We start from the raw sequence: 16,288 nt of genomic DNA, 5'->3' as shown, positions 1-16,288 counted from the left end.
TTGTGAAAGGCAAACAGTACAGTACAAAAAAAATTGAATGTATGTATATTATTATATCTTCTATAAACAAAAGTTGCTTGAATGATTACATTAATACTATGGGGAGACTATAGCTCCTGGGGATATTCAGTAAATATCGCTAATCAACTCAATCAAGCCAGTAGAAATTTTCCTTAAGTGTAGAAAAACAGATTTTGTAAATCTTTTTTTAAACAACAAAAAAAAACTCATTCAAAATAAAAATATATCATTTGGCTTTTGTGTATGAAAAGTCAGGTTTTTTTTAAAAAAAAATAATTTAAAAAAGATATAATGTTAGTAGACTATAATTTTTTTTTAGAGGTAGGCAATAGGAATAATGGAAGGGTCCAGGGATCTGGGGCTTCACAGTGGCCTAGATGAGCTTCTGTAGGTGTGAGCAGCAAATAATGACACGATGTCTACCTGTATCCAGTATAAAAAGCTACTGTAGGTGATGCACACAAATGGAGTCGCTACATAGCATAATAAACCCTCAGGGGTCTTGTTAAATATATTGATCTTTTCAGCTTTTCATGTTTTATAAATATTTCTTGCTGCCATATTTAGGGGAAGTGGTAGAATATGTGTCAACTGCTTTCCTTTCTCCCCATTCTTCTGCATGTACATCTTTTTCCTTTTTCCTTTTTGCTTATGCATCTCTATGGGTAAAAGCCAAAGCTGACATTCTTCTTGCAGAATGGATTTTCATCCAGTGGAGGTGTCTGCTAATGCAAAAGAATGGGAGATGTTTGTTCACGAATTCCCCCCATCCCAAAAACCTGTTCCAGAGGATTAGATGGTGATGGAAGGAACCGCCAGGGAAAGGGTGAATCGGAGAAAATCACTTCCTCTTCCCTCGCATTAGCAAACACCACTGCTGCATCGAAAGCACAAATGTATGCCACAGTGGTAATGACGTTTTCAGAATCTTCTAATGCCTTTTCTTTCCTTTTAACAGGTAGCAGTTGCTGCTGAATGTAAGTACCACCCTTATTATCTGTTCAGATTTCAATTCTGTCCCTGATAGAGGGGTCACTGGTGTTGATTTATGGTTACCTAACGCAGCTCTGTAAATGCTGTTTGAAACCTTTCACCTCTGTACCTATTCCCAGGCCAGAAAGCACCCCTGGAGTTGTTAACTTGTTACTTGAATTTTATAGCTTTTCACATTATCCGGTTTATGAATATTAAATGGTATGTTGATAGGCTTGCTTCCCTTCAGATTGATTATTCCACTTCTGTAGATCTGCTTGGTTTGTACCAATGCAACAGCTTCTACACTTCGTAGTTTCTCTCTTGCAGAAAACCTAACTCTTTTCTGTTGCTATGAACAGAAAGTCACTGAGAATGCTGCATATTGGGCTCATCCAAGGCCCTACCCCCTTTTTTGTGCCATTGCCATACAAGTATCCTGGCATTAGATCAGTTCTGCATACGATCTGGTCTCTTGTTGACTCTTCATCTGCAGAAGCACCTCTTCCCACCCCACACTGCTCACCAGTTTCATACTGTCCAGAGCTCATATAACAGACAGAGAGTGTTTCCCCATACTTCATAACAAATATTTCATTTAAAAAACTCTAGTTAAGCAAAAGCATTTAGTTGTTGGCTCTTTTTTCCTTCTGCATAGGTGGTAATGAATGTGGATCTGTAAATGTAACCGTATCAGAAACAGAAATACATATCCAGCCACCTGACAACCATACAATAAATAATGTAACTTTTGCAAATGGAACACGTGCTGGAGTGCAAACATCGAATACGACGGTATCTGGACTTCAACCTGGCACGCAGTACGAAGTGACTTTTGAGATTTCTGCTGAGAAACCATGCTGCAAAATCATTACAACAAGTAAGTAATGGGCTGGAAGAGATGTTTACGGATCTGAGATGGCTTCGGAGGCAGTTCTTACATTTAAAATAGAGAGAAGATTGCGTGGATTTCTCACACGTCTGCGATTCTGCTACTAGTAGCTGATTCCAGTAAGACCAGGCGCTGCTACTGACTAATGGAACTGAACTGTTCATTCTAATGCAAAGCACAACTGAAGTCTATAGCCTCTAGCAGCAGCCAGCCATCTGATCAATAGTGCAAATGACAGCCAGGGTTCTTCTTCCCATGCTTAGCCTTGGAAAGCAAATGGCTCCTCCTACAATTATTAGCACTTCAGGCTCCATTGTGTGCACTTTGCCTCACTCAGGAAGTTTTCCTGCTGAGCTGTACAGGTTTTCCTTTCGAGTCATGTTTGTTCCTGCAAGCAAATAAGTCCAAATGTAAGCCTCCTTCATTTGGTCCACATTTGGAAATTTGGGGGAGGGGGGTTCTGTGTAGTGCTTTGAAACAGTAATATTCTTTAAATAAAAATAGTTGGTTTTAAATTCAAAGAGAGCACTCATTTTGTTTCCCTGTTTCATGTGGCTTTTTTTTTTTTTTTTAAATGTCGCTGAAGGCTTTTTGAGGTAATGGAACTATACAAAGTCCAGAGCTGCCAAGTAAGAGCCTTAAATAATTAACTGATGAATATAGTAATTGAGTTCTACAGAAAAGAGGTTTGGTTTAAAGACACTCAGGAGCAATGTTAAGAATTAAAAATGTATGAATAGCTTTGCTGTCCTTCAAATCTGACATATGGGATTGGGATTTCCTTTGCCACAGAATGTTTGTCAGTACTGTATGAATCCGAACCTTTTCCTCCTGGCACAATTGTCTTAGATGTGTGTTGAGACTACACAGCTTTGCCTGGTCAGCTGCTGTGTACCTGAAGCATTTCTAAAATCACTGCTTAGAAACTGGATTCACCCTTGGGTTGAGTAGCCAACATTTGTCTTTCTGGACCTTGCTGCCACATTTCACAATGTAGTGTTGGTACCCAAATGTATAATGACCACCAGCCCCTTCTCAGCATACACAGCTAGACTGCTTCATGTTATGTGCAGTTTTTCTTCTGGACAGACAAGTTGATTGCCATGTCTTCAATGCAACCATTAAAGCACATGCCACTGTCTTTGAAATCAGTGGTGTCCAAGCCTTTGTAGACAAGAACTTCCAAACATTATAGACTTCCCCTTATGAGGGCTTATACCTCAATACACTTGCTCACCTTTAAGGAATTCCTCTGGTGTCCTTGCTACAATTGTCTAGAATGAAGGCCATCGTGGAATTAGTCTCAACTGTGCCTGTTTCTGAAGAGTGACTCTCCCATTATGAGGACCTATATGAATCCATCTTGAGGTACCTCCAAGATGTGGCATTCACCTGATCGTTGGTCATTTTGTAGCTTGTGTCTTTCCTCGCATGGGTCGATTTTGAACTGTGTGGGCAGAAATGGCTCACCTGATGCTGTACTCCATCAGGCCAGTTACTTTAGTCTTCAGGCTGTGCACTTGTCCCCACAGAGACTGCACTAGACACACAACCACAGCATCTGTCCAGCAGCCGTTGGATATGCTAAGTCAAATTTTGTGCAGCTCAGCTCTTCCTTCACACTCTTGTTGGACTTTTTCTGCACTTCCTGTTTCTTTTTAACTTTAAAGAGTTTTTGATTAAGCCAGGGATTGGGAACTGTTGCCTTCCAGATGTTGTTGGACCCCAACTCCATCATCTCTAGCCATTGGCAGTGCTGGCTAGAGCTTGTTGGAATTGGAATCCAACAGCATCTGGAAGGCCCCAAGTTTCCTATCCCTGATTTAGCCACTATATAGTATATGCCAAGTTTTAAGAACTGCTTCTGATTACCTGTCAGATTACTTAGCTGGGAAAGAGCTTGGATTTGGGAGTTTTAATTTTCAGAATTTGTTGCCTTTCTTGCAAATAAAACAGTAGTTTGACATAATCCCACAGGTTATGGTAAGCTACCTGAGCATTGTTCATCTGACTCTTGTACCTTTGTGCAATAGAATGCAGTTTTCATACAGATCGATAGAACGGAATATTTAACCTTAAACAAAAATGTCCTGTGGCTTCCAGGTATGTTTGCAGGACATATCAACTGATATACCTCCCAGGAGTGAAATCTTGAGTGGCACCAGTGCATGAGCTTGTGGTGTTGCATCTCCATCAGTTTTGTTGCCTTCTGTTCATAGATAAATTGTTAATGAATAGGAAGCGCCTGCTTGTAAATTCCCAATTATTCAGCCGGTGTTGTAACATATATCCTCAAGCAGATGGTAACAAGACTGAAGGAGAGCCAAGTGCTGCAAACATTTATTCAAGTGTGCCTTCAAATGATTGATGCAATTGCACATAGAAAACAAATGTTAAAATTTAAATTGCACGTATGCTCACTCTGTTTCTTCACCAGAACATATTAAAATTAAAAGTATAAGTTTAGTGCAATTCAGGTACCTTTCTATTTTTATGTTATTTATCAAAACATCTATAACTGGAGCAAAAGGAGCACAGTTTTTGCAAGTTTTTGCCTTGTATCTCTTAACAGATTTTGGGTAGCACATTCTCAAATGGAGATATTTTCTTTCAGTGGTGCAGATAAAGGCCTTTTTCTTTTTCTTGAACAGAACCCAGCCCAGTTTTTGACATCAGCCTTGAAAACCGCAGTAATTCAACAGTAACTTTGAAGTGGAACAATAGCGATCCAAATGCATCTAACTACACTTATCGGATACTAATAGAAGGAACTGATCCTCCCAGGAATGAAACTTCTGGCACCACCAGTGCAGAAATTAGGGACTTGGAACCTGGAACATTGTATACATTCACGATATTCCCACAAGTTGATAATGGTGCAGTTGAAGGAGAACCAAATCATACAACTGTTTATACCAGTAAGTAAACATTTGAAATGTCATGCACATTCACATTTTACTTATGCATTTGCAGTCTTATGTGGGTGGGTGGGGAAAAATAAATGGAGAGCAGGTTTGCTACCCACCAATGGTGAAAATAGTTTTTTAAGTCCTCCACCTTTATTACCTGGCTCTGGGAAGGTTGCAGGAGGGCTCTGGGAGCACCTCAGGGCCCTTGTGCGACCTTCGCAGAGCCCACTAAGCAGCCCTCGACCTCACAGGGGTGGGAGCAGTTCTTGGGGTTCCTGGCTTTGCCTGATTTTGGGTTTTTTGCGCTTGGACCCCCAGAAACAAACTGTCACATAAGTGGCTAGTCCACTGCACCTTGCTTCCTTGTGCAGCTAATGTGCATTAAGGCTATTCCTTTCCAAATATGAAAGGTGCTTTAGGAAGTAGGTGGGAAATTGACTGCATTTATTAAAAATGTTTTCTGAATTTATACCAGGGTATGCACTGAAAGGACGCAGGTGGCGCTGTGGTCTAAACCACTAAGCCTAGGGCTTGCCGATCTGAAGGTCAGCGGTTCGAATCCCCGCGACGGGGTGAGCTCCCGTTGCTCAGTCCCTGCTCCTGCCAACCTAGCAGTGCGAAAGCATGTCAAAGTGCAAGTAGATAATTAGGTACCACTCCGGCAGGAAGGTAAACGGCGTTTCCGTGCGCTGCTCTGGTTCGCCAGAAGCGGCTTAGTCATGCTGACCACATCATCCGGAAAAACTGTCTGCGGACAAACGTCAGCTCCCTCGGCCAGTAAAGCGAGATGAGCGCCGTAAACCCAGAGTTGTTTGCAACTGGACTTAAGTGTCAAGGGTCCTTTACCTTTATTTTTATGCACTGAATAAGTTTGATTTTTTTTTTTTAAATGATTCTACAGCAAGTTTGTTCTTGGCAAGTAAAGGTGGAAACAGATATGACAAGTAGCTGATGCCTCCTAAGTGAATGTTTAATCTTGACGAAATATTAGCTGTAGGAATTTATGCAATACTAAATCTGATAACACTTCCTTAAACAGGGCCCAATCCAGTTTTTGCCATCCAGGTTGAAAACCTCAGTGACACAGGAGTAACTTTAAAGTGGAACAACCCAAATGATTCCAACTACACTTATAGGATACTAATAGAAGGAACTGATCCTCCCATGAATAAAACTTCTGACACCAACAGTGCAGTAATTGGGGGCCTGGAACCTGGAACATTGTATACATTCAGAATATACTCACAAGTCGATAATGGTAGAGTTGAAGGAGAACCAGATACTACGACTGTTTATACAAGTAAGAAAGATCTATGATGATTTCTAACTGCCATGGGTTCCATTCCCTGCATCTTCAATATGGAGTCAAACAGAGCTATAGCCAGAAGGCCTGTAATTTGCTGGTGAACTAGTTTTCTGCACACTTAGTTGCAGCTGTTTAATACGATATGCTTGTCATTTTAATGGAATGGATGCCAAATTGCAATTGTTGGACGTTCTTTTATTCTTATTCTGAAATTTATGCTCAGTTGTAGAATTGACAGGGGTTGAGAATGGGGGAATAATTCTGATTCCAATTTATTGGGTGGGGGAGAGAGAGCCCTTTTGCCAAGTTCATAAGCAATATGCAGTAGTGACACAGAATGGAAGTGTCTGTGAGGGGTTTTTGGGGGGAGGTGGGAAGGAGTGAAATAAAATTTGATATTGTGAGAGAGCTAACTGGGAGAAGATAATGCAAGGCCTATAGGTAGCACTGACTCTGCCAAAGAACTTCCCCCAATTTTCATATTTTAGTATGTCGTCTTGCGACTTGATGCAGAAGGTAACATAGAAATGTTTTAAATTAGTACAGTGGTACCTCTGGATGCGAACGGGATCCGTTCCGGAGCCCCGTTCGCATCCTGAAGCGAACGCAACACACGTCTGCATGTGTTGTGATTCGCCACTTCCGTGCATGCGTGTGACATCATTTTGAGTGTCTGCGCATGCGTCAGCGGCGAAACCCGGAGGTAACACGCTCCGTTACTTCCGGGTTGCCGCAGAGCTCAACCCAAAAATGCTTAACCCGAAGCTACTTCAACCCGAGGTATGACTGTACATGAAAGTGGACTTCTTTAATTTTTGCGGGTTTGAAAGCAAAACTTAGGCATCTGCCCTCCCGTTTTTATTTTTTTGTGGTGAAAATATTGAAATACCCACAAAAAGGTCGGCTAGTTAAATTATAGTAAACCTATATCAGGGTCAAAAATTTCTAGCAGTAACATCTAGCTGTGTAATTAAAAAAAATCCCTTCATCAGTGTGGCTAAAACCCTTTTCCTTTTTTAACAGAGCCCAGCCCAGTTTTTGATATCAGTCTTGAAAACCGCAGTAGTTCAACAATAACTTTGAAGTGGAAAAATAGCGACCCAAATGCTTCCAACTACACTTATCGGATACTAATAGAAGGAACTGATCCTCCCACAAATGAAACTTCCAACACCACCAGTGCAGAAATTGGGGACTTGAAACCTGGAACATTGTACACATTCACAATATTTCCACAAGTCAATAATGGTGCAGTTGAAGGAGAACCAAATGCTACAAGTGTTTATACAAGTAAGTCCAAGTTCATACAAGTAAGTAAACGTTTCAGACTGCCTGTTTTGTACCAAAAAGAGGTAAAGGGGAACACCAGCCGAAACACAGCCTTTCCCTATCATTTTGCTAGACTAAACATATTTTTCCTTGGTCAGTCCCCTTCCTGGCCAAAGCCCCATCCAGAGACATGCCCCAGTTTATAATTGAGGATTCATCCTTTCCCACTGGAGGGAAGGGCCCAATGTCTACCCAATCACAAAAGGAACTGCTGCCCAAACGCAGAAGCAAAGACAATGCAAGAACTGAAAGCGGGACGGGACAGGAAGATGTCAAAGGCCATTAGCTCACACCGACAACTGGACTGGCGTATCAACCAGAACTCTCCATAACGAAGTGGACTGATTCATGGAGCATAAGGCTACTAACCAAGATGGCTATGCTCTCTGCCTCCATAGTTGGACGCAGTAATACTTCTGAATACCAGTTTCTGGAAGAGAGTGCTCTTGCGCTGAGGTCCTACTTTTGGGGTTCCCCACGGACATCTGATTGGCCACCATGAGAACAGGATGCTGGACTAGATGGGTCACTGGCCCGATCCAGCAGCCCCTGTGTATGTTGTTGTGATGGTATGGGAAGAGGGACCCCTCTTTCCTGTGCTTCAGTGTCCAATTGCCTGTGCCTGCCCCAAGTCAAAGGAGGCACCCAGTGACAAAACGTGGAGACCCAAGAGTTCACTTTTCCCTGCTGCATCACCTAACTCAAAAGTGTTGCCTGTCTGGCTCAGTCCGAGTGGAAATGCTCAGGAAATGGGCTTTCGTAAGGTTTTGTGGAACCTCTCACAATATTACGAACCATCACAATATTACCAACTGTAGTCAGCGGGTCTAGAGGTCCCCACCTCTAATCACCACCACAGTAGCCTACACCTGACAAGCTGCAATGCAGAAGGAAGGGCCCCTTTTTTGTTATTCAATATGTGCTTGCAGCAGTTGCTAGAAGATTGATTGCAAGTATTAAGAACGTGATTATCATGTTATTTTAATATTTTAAACTGAATTTTAGAATCATAGAGTTGATTGTAGTACAGTTCTCTATTTAGCAAGTAAAGCAGAGGTGGTGATATAGCAAAGGTCTGTATAAATGAGCGTCTACAAATTTTGTACCTTAAGAGTAAAACTGTCCTTCTGTATTTGTTTTTTATAATGTAAATGTTAATATTCCAACAAAACATTAGCTTACTACATTATAGTTAAACTCCATACCTGTTCAAGAGATCTCTGGCACATCTAATAGTGTCATAATATTTCCCTTCACTTGCATAGCTAAAATCCTTTTCCTTTTTTTTTTTTAAACAGAGCCCAGCCCAGTTTTTGATATCAGTCTTGAAAACCGCAGTAGTTCAACGATAACTTTGAAGTGGAAAAATAGCGACCCAAATGCTTCCAACTACACTTATCGGATACTAATAGAAGGAACTGATCCTCCCACGAATGAAACTTCCAACACCACCAGTGCAGAAATTGGGGACTTGAAACCTGGAACATTGTACACATTCACAATATTTCCACAAGTCAATAATGGTGCAGTTGAAGGAGAACCAAATTCTACAAGTGTTTATACAAGTAAGTCCAAGTTCATACAACTTAGCAAACATTTCAAACTGCTACATTTCTTTACCATAAAGATGCATTCTGTACATTCAAAATATTTACTCAAGCAGGAGATGACAAGATTGAGGTAGACAAGTAGATAATGGTAAAACTGAAGGAGACTCAACTAATGTAACTGTAGATACAAGTATGTTTTAAGATTTCTTTTAAGGGTCATTCTATATATTCATGATACGTACTTGAGCAGAGTGGGTATTATATGATTGCCCTTGTAGTTTCCTGGCTATTGATGGTTATGCTAATACATCTGCATAGTTAACGCATGCTAAAGATACTGGTTGTTGTCATTGTGGTTAAAAGAAAAAAGAAATTGCATGCCTTAAGTCTCTTATACTTAGAATTACTATTTTTAAGTTGATTCTGAAGTACGTTCCTCTGACAAGTGATGATCTACTGCAGAATGTGTGACCTCTACATTAGCTGCCTCTGCCTATCCTTCAATTTTTGTCTTATACCGTACTCTAACAAAATGGTCGCCAATCATAATGTAGTAACCTTTTACATTTCTCAAGGGACTTCTGATATCACTGTTTTAATATTGTGGTGCAACTTTATTTTATTGGCACAGCTAGATCCCTTTTCTTGTTTCTTGAACAGAACCCAGCCCGGTTTTTGACATCAGCCTTGAAAACCGCAGTAATTCAACAGTAACTTTGAAGTGGAACAATAGCGATCCAAATGCATCCAACTACACTTATCGGATACTAATAGAAGGAACTGATCCTCCCAGGAATAAAACTTCTGACACCACCAGTGCAGAAATTAGGGACTTGGAACCTGGAACATTGTACACATTCACAATATTCCCACGAGTTGATAATGGTGCAGTTGAAGGAGAACCAAATGCTACAAGTGTTTATACAAGTAAGTAAATTACAACAGGTGGAGATTCCCAGTCTCTGCATTTCTGTACCATAAAGGTATATTCACAAAATGTGCTTGATCAGAAGCTGACAAAATGGTGGTAGACATGCACGTGTCTACACAATTAAATTCAGTTTTCATGTTAAATACCATTTATTTTCCACAGTTACATATTGTTTACAGGTGCGGTATTCTTCTTGTTTTTTTGTGAGAAGCTAGCCTGCTTTCCCATTTCAATGATTTACTCTCTCCCCACCCCAAACAATCCCTGCAGATGCCCAGGTCTTCCTGAGGTTGCTGGACTCCCAACTCCCATGACCGCCAGCTATAGGGGGTGGGGATAATGGGTATTGAAGTGCATCATTCTCTGGAGGGCACCTCTTTGGCTAGCCTTTGCCTTAGAGGCCTATTACAAATAAAAGGGAAGTGGTCCTCCCAGGAATGACGCTTCTGATGTCCCCAGTGCAGCAATTAGTAGCTTGGAACCTGGAACATGGTGCAAATTCAAATATATCCAATAGCAGCTGATTTAAAAAACCAACAACCGAAGAAGACCAAGCTAATATATCTGTTTATATAAGTAAGCAAATTAAAATGGGCCGATTTCCAAAATGATATTCATTGCTATACCATTTAGGTACTTTACGTACATTCGATTTTGTCTTTGAGCAGAACAAGCTTGAGGTTGGCCCAACCTGTACAAAGGTGTTCTTGGACACTTAAGGCATTTCCCACCCCCTCTGGAAAAACGTATATATTCTGGGTGAGGTTGTACAGGAGGCACAATGGATCTTCCCCTTCCCCTTCTCCCTGATGCCTCCGATCTGCTGCAAAGATTCCCCCAAACCTCCAGAAGTGATTGAGAGTGTATAGGAAGCTTTAGGAGGGAGGAGAGGGTGGCCTGTTGCGCAAGCAGGACAGCACAGCTGGATTTCAGGCAGCGTACTTACCCTTATTTGTCCCTCCCAGATCTCACTTTCCTTTTGCTTCCCCCCCATATAGAGCCCAGTCCTGTCTCTGGCTTCGATGTTGTTGATATTAACACAATGAACGTAACCTTAAGATGGGAAGACAACGATGCCGCTTCTTCAGGGTACACTTACATAGTATTGTATCAACAAAACCAAGTGGAAATGAATGCGACATCACGAAAAAAGAACATTACCATTCTAGGACTTTTACCAGGCACCCTCTATCGCTTTAGTGTATTTCCACAAGCAGCAGACAACCTCACCAAAGGGGACCCACAAACCATACACAGGTACACAGGTAAGCAATGAAAAGTGTTCCTTAAAGTGCTAACAATAAGTATTAAAAATACGTTTCCATGAGAGAGTTGAATAATTTAGTGTGTGCGCGCGTGTGCCTTATAATAACAAAGGAAAATATTTTGGAGGTTATGATGCCAATTTGGAACACAGTTCAGCTTATATATGTATTTAAAAGCCTTTTTTCCCCTTAACAGCTCCTAACTCAGTCACCAACATCAGAGTTACAGATGTCAGTATAACAACAGTCAACTTAACATGGGAAAATCTTGATGCAGCTTCTTCAACGTACACCTACAGGATACAGATTGGTGGTGAAGCTATTGAGGACAAGATATTCCCAACTACAAGTGCTGAAATTTCAGAGCTAACTCCTGGGACCAATTATACATTCAGCATTTATTCAGTAGCAGGGTATAATCAAACTGAAGGGAGACCACGCAGCATAAATAACTGTACAGGTAAGTCTGTTAAATGGCAGAAGGGCAGAATCTTCTCCTTTATATGCTTAAGCAGATAAGGTGATGTCTGCAGAAAAGGGACAGGGGCTGAAGCAAACAAAAGCAGAACAGACTTCATGTCTTTTTTGAGGAAAAGTGTTTTATTAGGCTACCATATTTTAAATCTTACTTTTTTTGCTTCTCTGTGCCCTGGGTATGTGTACAAGGCAAATGAACAAAGGAAAAATTATCCTCACCTTCATGTCTATAGCACTTGGTGACATCCAGCCAGACTACGGAGTGAAGAATGCCTGAAGAAAATATGTTCACCTGTATGTGCAAACTAAGAATAACTGTTCTTAGATTCCAACCCTAACCCTGCTTACTTAGCAGCAAGTCCCGTTGAATTCAACAAGAATTGCGTCTGAAAAGACATAGTTAGGACTGCGCTGTTAGATGCAGTGTTTGAAACAATTAATCTTCTTTTCAGTTCCTGGTGATAAATAAAGGATTTGATGTAGAGGTGCAAACAGAAAAACCTCTTTGGTGTGCAAAAAGGCCTTTTCTAATTGAGTGTTTTATCTCTTGCATAAGATACAAGAACTGCAATCCTTGTGCTTCCGTTTGCGCGAGGTGTCTGCAGTCTCTTGCCATGTGGTCTTACACAGAAGCCCCACACAATGCCTTCTGTTAGCTCTTATGCAGCAGTGAATTGCAAGACCAGACCCCTTTTTTTGTCTAACACATTTTCTCCTGGCCAGATGAATGTTATATATTAGGCATGTCCAGCAGGTCAATTGTGATCTACCAGTCGATTGTGGGGTGTCCCTGGTCAATCGCCCCTCCTCCCCAAAACAAAAGCTCAACAACTTTGGTCACTCGTAGATCACTGGCACTATTTTTATAGTGGGAGTAGATTGCAGTCTCTTGGGAGTTGGACATGCCTGTTATACATGATCCAAATTTGATATGCCATTTCTCCTTGTGCCCTCCTTGTTGTGGTGTGTCTTGTCTCCTATTATGAACAAACTGAAATGCATACAGTGGAACCTTGGTTCTCGAACAGCTCAGTTGACAAACAAATCGGCTTCCAAAAGCCGAAAACCCAAAAGTAAGTGTTCCGGTTTTCTAACGTTTTTCGGAAGCTGAACGTCCGATGCAGCTTCCGCTTGGGTGCAGGAAGCTCCTGCAGCCAGTCGCAAGCCATGCCTTGGTTTCGAACGTTTCGGAAGTTGAAAGGACTTCCGGAACGGATTCCGTTTGAGAACAATGGGACCACTGTATTGTAAAGAGACAAAGTAGGGAACAAACCTCGCAGGAGGAATTAAGAGATTTGGTTCTGTTCTGCCCTGCTCCTTTTTCTTTCAAGTGTTATGTGTGTTTATTAAATACCCTGTGTGACTAGCCTGCCTTCTTTGTTGTAGATGCTGCAAGAGTGGAGGTGTTGAACTGCATGCAGGTCGCCAAGCAGCCAAAATTGATTCTAAACTGGTCTAAGCCAAAGGGGAGGTTTGCTGGCTTTGGAGTTGACGTCTTAAATAGTACTTGGGGCAGTAAAAATATATTGGAAAACCATACCACAGTAACAGATTTGAACTACTATACCAACTACACTGTTAGAATTGTCACACATTCGTGTGGGAAAGATAGCCATCCTCAGGAAAAAATATGTTCCACAAGTATTGGCGGTAAGCATAAAGTTGCTTTGTCTGGGGTTGTTGGCAAGGAATGCATAATGGAAATGGGTTTCTGAACTAGATAGCTATTGGCATTACATAAAATAATTATATCACATTGCAAATTTTAGGCCCAGTGAAAAGGTGTGTGTTCGTCAACAGAGATAGACGTGGGTGTGTGGTTGTTTAAAAGTTTAGAAATAGTTTTATGACCACTTATTTGAGAAAAAGTGTCTTTCCATTTTTTTGCTAAAGGAAAACCTCACAGCTGGAGAGTTCATATCTTATTATCCTTAACTCTTTTGTCCCTTGTTTTTATTGCAATTGTGTCTGTTGGGGGGGGGAATACCAAAACTAAAACAAAAATAAAACAGAATACCATTAGTATATACAGCAAAGAAGATGCCAGTCCAAATAGGAACATCTTACAGTGCTTTCAGAAAATATTAAGCTTTTGTAAAGCTCCATGCAAAGGAAGTTGCACAGTTGTGGGGCAGCCACCAATAATAATAATAATAATAATAAATTTTATTTATATCCCGCCCTCCCCAGCCGAAGCCGGGCTCAGGGTGGCTAACAACAATTAAATAATCAGACAATCAAATAATCAAACATTCTAAAAACATTCCATTATAAAAATTAATTAAAGTCAAATTAATGGCAACCGTTGAGCAAAATTCTGTGCAGGTTGCCAGAGGAGGGAGTCAGGCTGGGACCTGACCAAAGGCCTGGTGGAACAACTCTGTCTTGCAGGCTCTGCGGAAAGATGTCAGGTCCCGCAGGGCCCTAGTCTCTTGTGACAGAGCGTTCCACCAGATTGGAGCCGCAGCCGAGAAAGCCCTGGCTCTAGTTGAGGCCAGCCTAACCTCTCTGAGGCCTGGGACCTTCAGGATGTTTTTATTTGACGAGCGTAGGTTTCTTACAGTTTGACTTGGAATAGAGGGTCTTAAAGCTTTCACAACAACAATGTTTGCTGCTTGATCCTTTGTTGTTTGCCATGTATGTAAACCACTGCAAGGAACATCCATGTGGTGGCTTCATGCATGATGCAGTTGAAATGTGTAGTGGCATTTGGAGCTTCTGAATGAAGTGGGTGACTCTCGGTGGTAACTTGCACTTTTAAGAGTTGTAGAGTACAGAAGCCACCATACAAAAATCATTTCAGCAAATCTCAGCGTAGCTAATGTGCTATACAGATAATAAAAAACTAGGCTATTCATTGCAAACAGGCCATTGTGTTCCTTTGTAATGCTGCAGAAAGAGATTTGATATACAAAAATTGTTTCCCCTGCATTCCTTCCATGTTTGTTTTATTTGTTTTTATATGCTTTATACTGGTGGTTTACAGGTTTTACGTTGTATTTTTGATTTTATGTTTTCTGTTTACTGGTTTTATGTTGTACACTGCTTTGAGACTTTCAAAATATTAAACAGTTTATAAATGTTTTCAGTTAATACATATTTGCTTTCCAGACCCTCCATCTCCACTTACAGCCCCTACCATTGTGGGAACCACTCACAACTCCTTGACAGTTCAGTTCAGTAGCTTTAATGCAAGCCATGGACCTTTAGTAGCATATGCAGTAATCGTCACATCAAAAGGTAAAACAAAAACAAAATGCATGCCCAGTACAGCCATTTTATCATTTATTTTAAAAAATCTGTCTCTATGTAAGAAGCTCTGTTCCATACTTTCTCTTTTGTTTTTAAAAAAGTAGTAGAAGTAAAATTCTGAGACTGCATTTAGGGTTGATACCTGCACTGTTGCAATGATCAAATCTGATTGTTTCTGGCAACGGTGAAGGAAATGTCAACATTTTTTGGGTGCAATCAAGATTGTATTGATTCCTCAGCAAAACCAACTTTTGTATCCCACTTTGTTTCATGTTTATATTGCTATAGAGCACCTGTCAGCATGGTATTGATCAAAGCTATTATATCAACCAAGATAGGAACTTGAACACAATGTCTTTTGACTATACACGATTTTGGCTTTAGGCTCAATCCCCAGAATGTAACCCCCATGTAACTTATGGGTTTACTTCTTTGTTTAACTTAATATTTTGATTTTGGACAATATTGAAGTAGCTGTTGAATATTTTACTGCTATTTAAGTCTATGAGTATCTAAAAATCTATCATTTATATTTTCTTGATAATTACGGTACATGATAATGTATTCTCATTTCCCCCCGCATACAGATGTAGTCTCTGCAGAGGCCTTGAAATATACCTATGATGATTTCATGAATCGGGGAGCAGATGCTTACGTTGCCTATGTCAAAGATGAGCAAATGCGTTCCTCTTCCTCCTCCAACAGTGAGCAGCATACTATTAAAATAGGAGACGGATCCGTAACACATGGTTATGTCAGTGGGAAGTTAATCCCACTTAATTCATACAGGTATTTTAATTCTATTTCTAACTCCATTTCCCTGAGTCGTGTTGATGACTAAAACATAATAAATGAGTAACACACACTTTTTCTTTTAAAATCAAACTCTGATTTCAAATCCCGTTTTTTTTCTTTCCTCTGCCTTGCATTAGGGTATATGTTGCTGGTTTTACTCGCATTGACTATTTGAATGACACCATCGACGAAAAGGAGAGTTATGTCTCGTTTTCAAAAATTTCAAAAGCTGTTGTCTTACCTGAAGATCCAGGTACATTTATTTCATCATCATCAAACCTTTTATTGGCATCACATACAAACATCCAAAACAAATCAATACACAATTACCACTTCCCCAGTGGCAAAAAACATTTGCTAAAAGGAAGGAGGCAGAGCAGTCTATCGTCACATCTCTAGGTCTCCAGGGAGATCAGACGTCTGCAGCGTATTTCGATGACAAAAAAACAAACAGAGATATTTAGCCACTAACTTGGTGAGCTCCTGATCATTCCCCAGTAATAGAAAATGTATGATCTCCAACTCTGGTTTCCATTTGGGTACAGAGTTGATCTAGAAATTGCTGACGGATATCAGCATATAGTTTACA

General features: G+C 40.6%; 1 protein-coding gene across 1 annotated transcript in view; it reads left to right on the top strand.

Annotated features, from left to right (window-relative positions):
* PTPRJ (protein tyrosine phosphatase receptor type J) overlaps positions 1–16,288 on the top strand; it is a 77,509-nt gene that overhangs the window by 44,738 nt on the left and 16,483 nt on the right. The window contains exons 2-14 of the mRNA XM_083426141.1: positions 980–998; positions 1,652–1,873; positions 4,537–4,803; positions 5,834–6,094; positions 7,124–7,390; positions 8,728–8,994; positions 9,640–9,906; positions 10,909–11,175; positions 11,372–11,635; positions 13,039–13,302; positions 14,764–14,892; positions 15,492–15,693; positions 15,837–15,952. Coding sequence (XP_083282267.1) covers positions 980–998; positions 1,652–1,873; positions 4,537–4,803; positions 5,834–6,094; positions 7,124–7,390; positions 8,728–8,994; positions 9,640–9,906; positions 10,909–11,175; positions 11,372–11,635; positions 13,039–13,302; positions 14,764–14,892; positions 15,492–15,693; positions 15,837–15,952 — 2,812 coding nt within the window. The remainder of the gene's footprint in view (positions 1–979; positions 999–1,651; positions 1,874–4,536; positions 4,804–5,833; positions 6,095–7,123; positions 7,391–8,727; positions 8,995–9,639; positions 9,907–10,908; positions 11,176–11,371; positions 11,636–13,038; positions 13,303–14,763; positions 14,893–15,491; positions 15,694–15,836; positions 15,953–16,288) is intronic.

The sequence above is a fragment of the Podarcis tiliguerta genome, assembly GCF_965153285.1.
Source record: "Podarcis tiliguerta genome assembly, chromosome: 1".
Classification (NCBI taxonomy): Eukaryota; Metazoa; Chordata; class Lepidosauria; order Squamata; family Lacertidae; genus Podarcis; species Podarcis tiliguerta.
The sequence above is the reverse complement of the archived record's forward strand: the minus strand, read 5'-3'. Positions and strand labels throughout refer to the sequence as shown.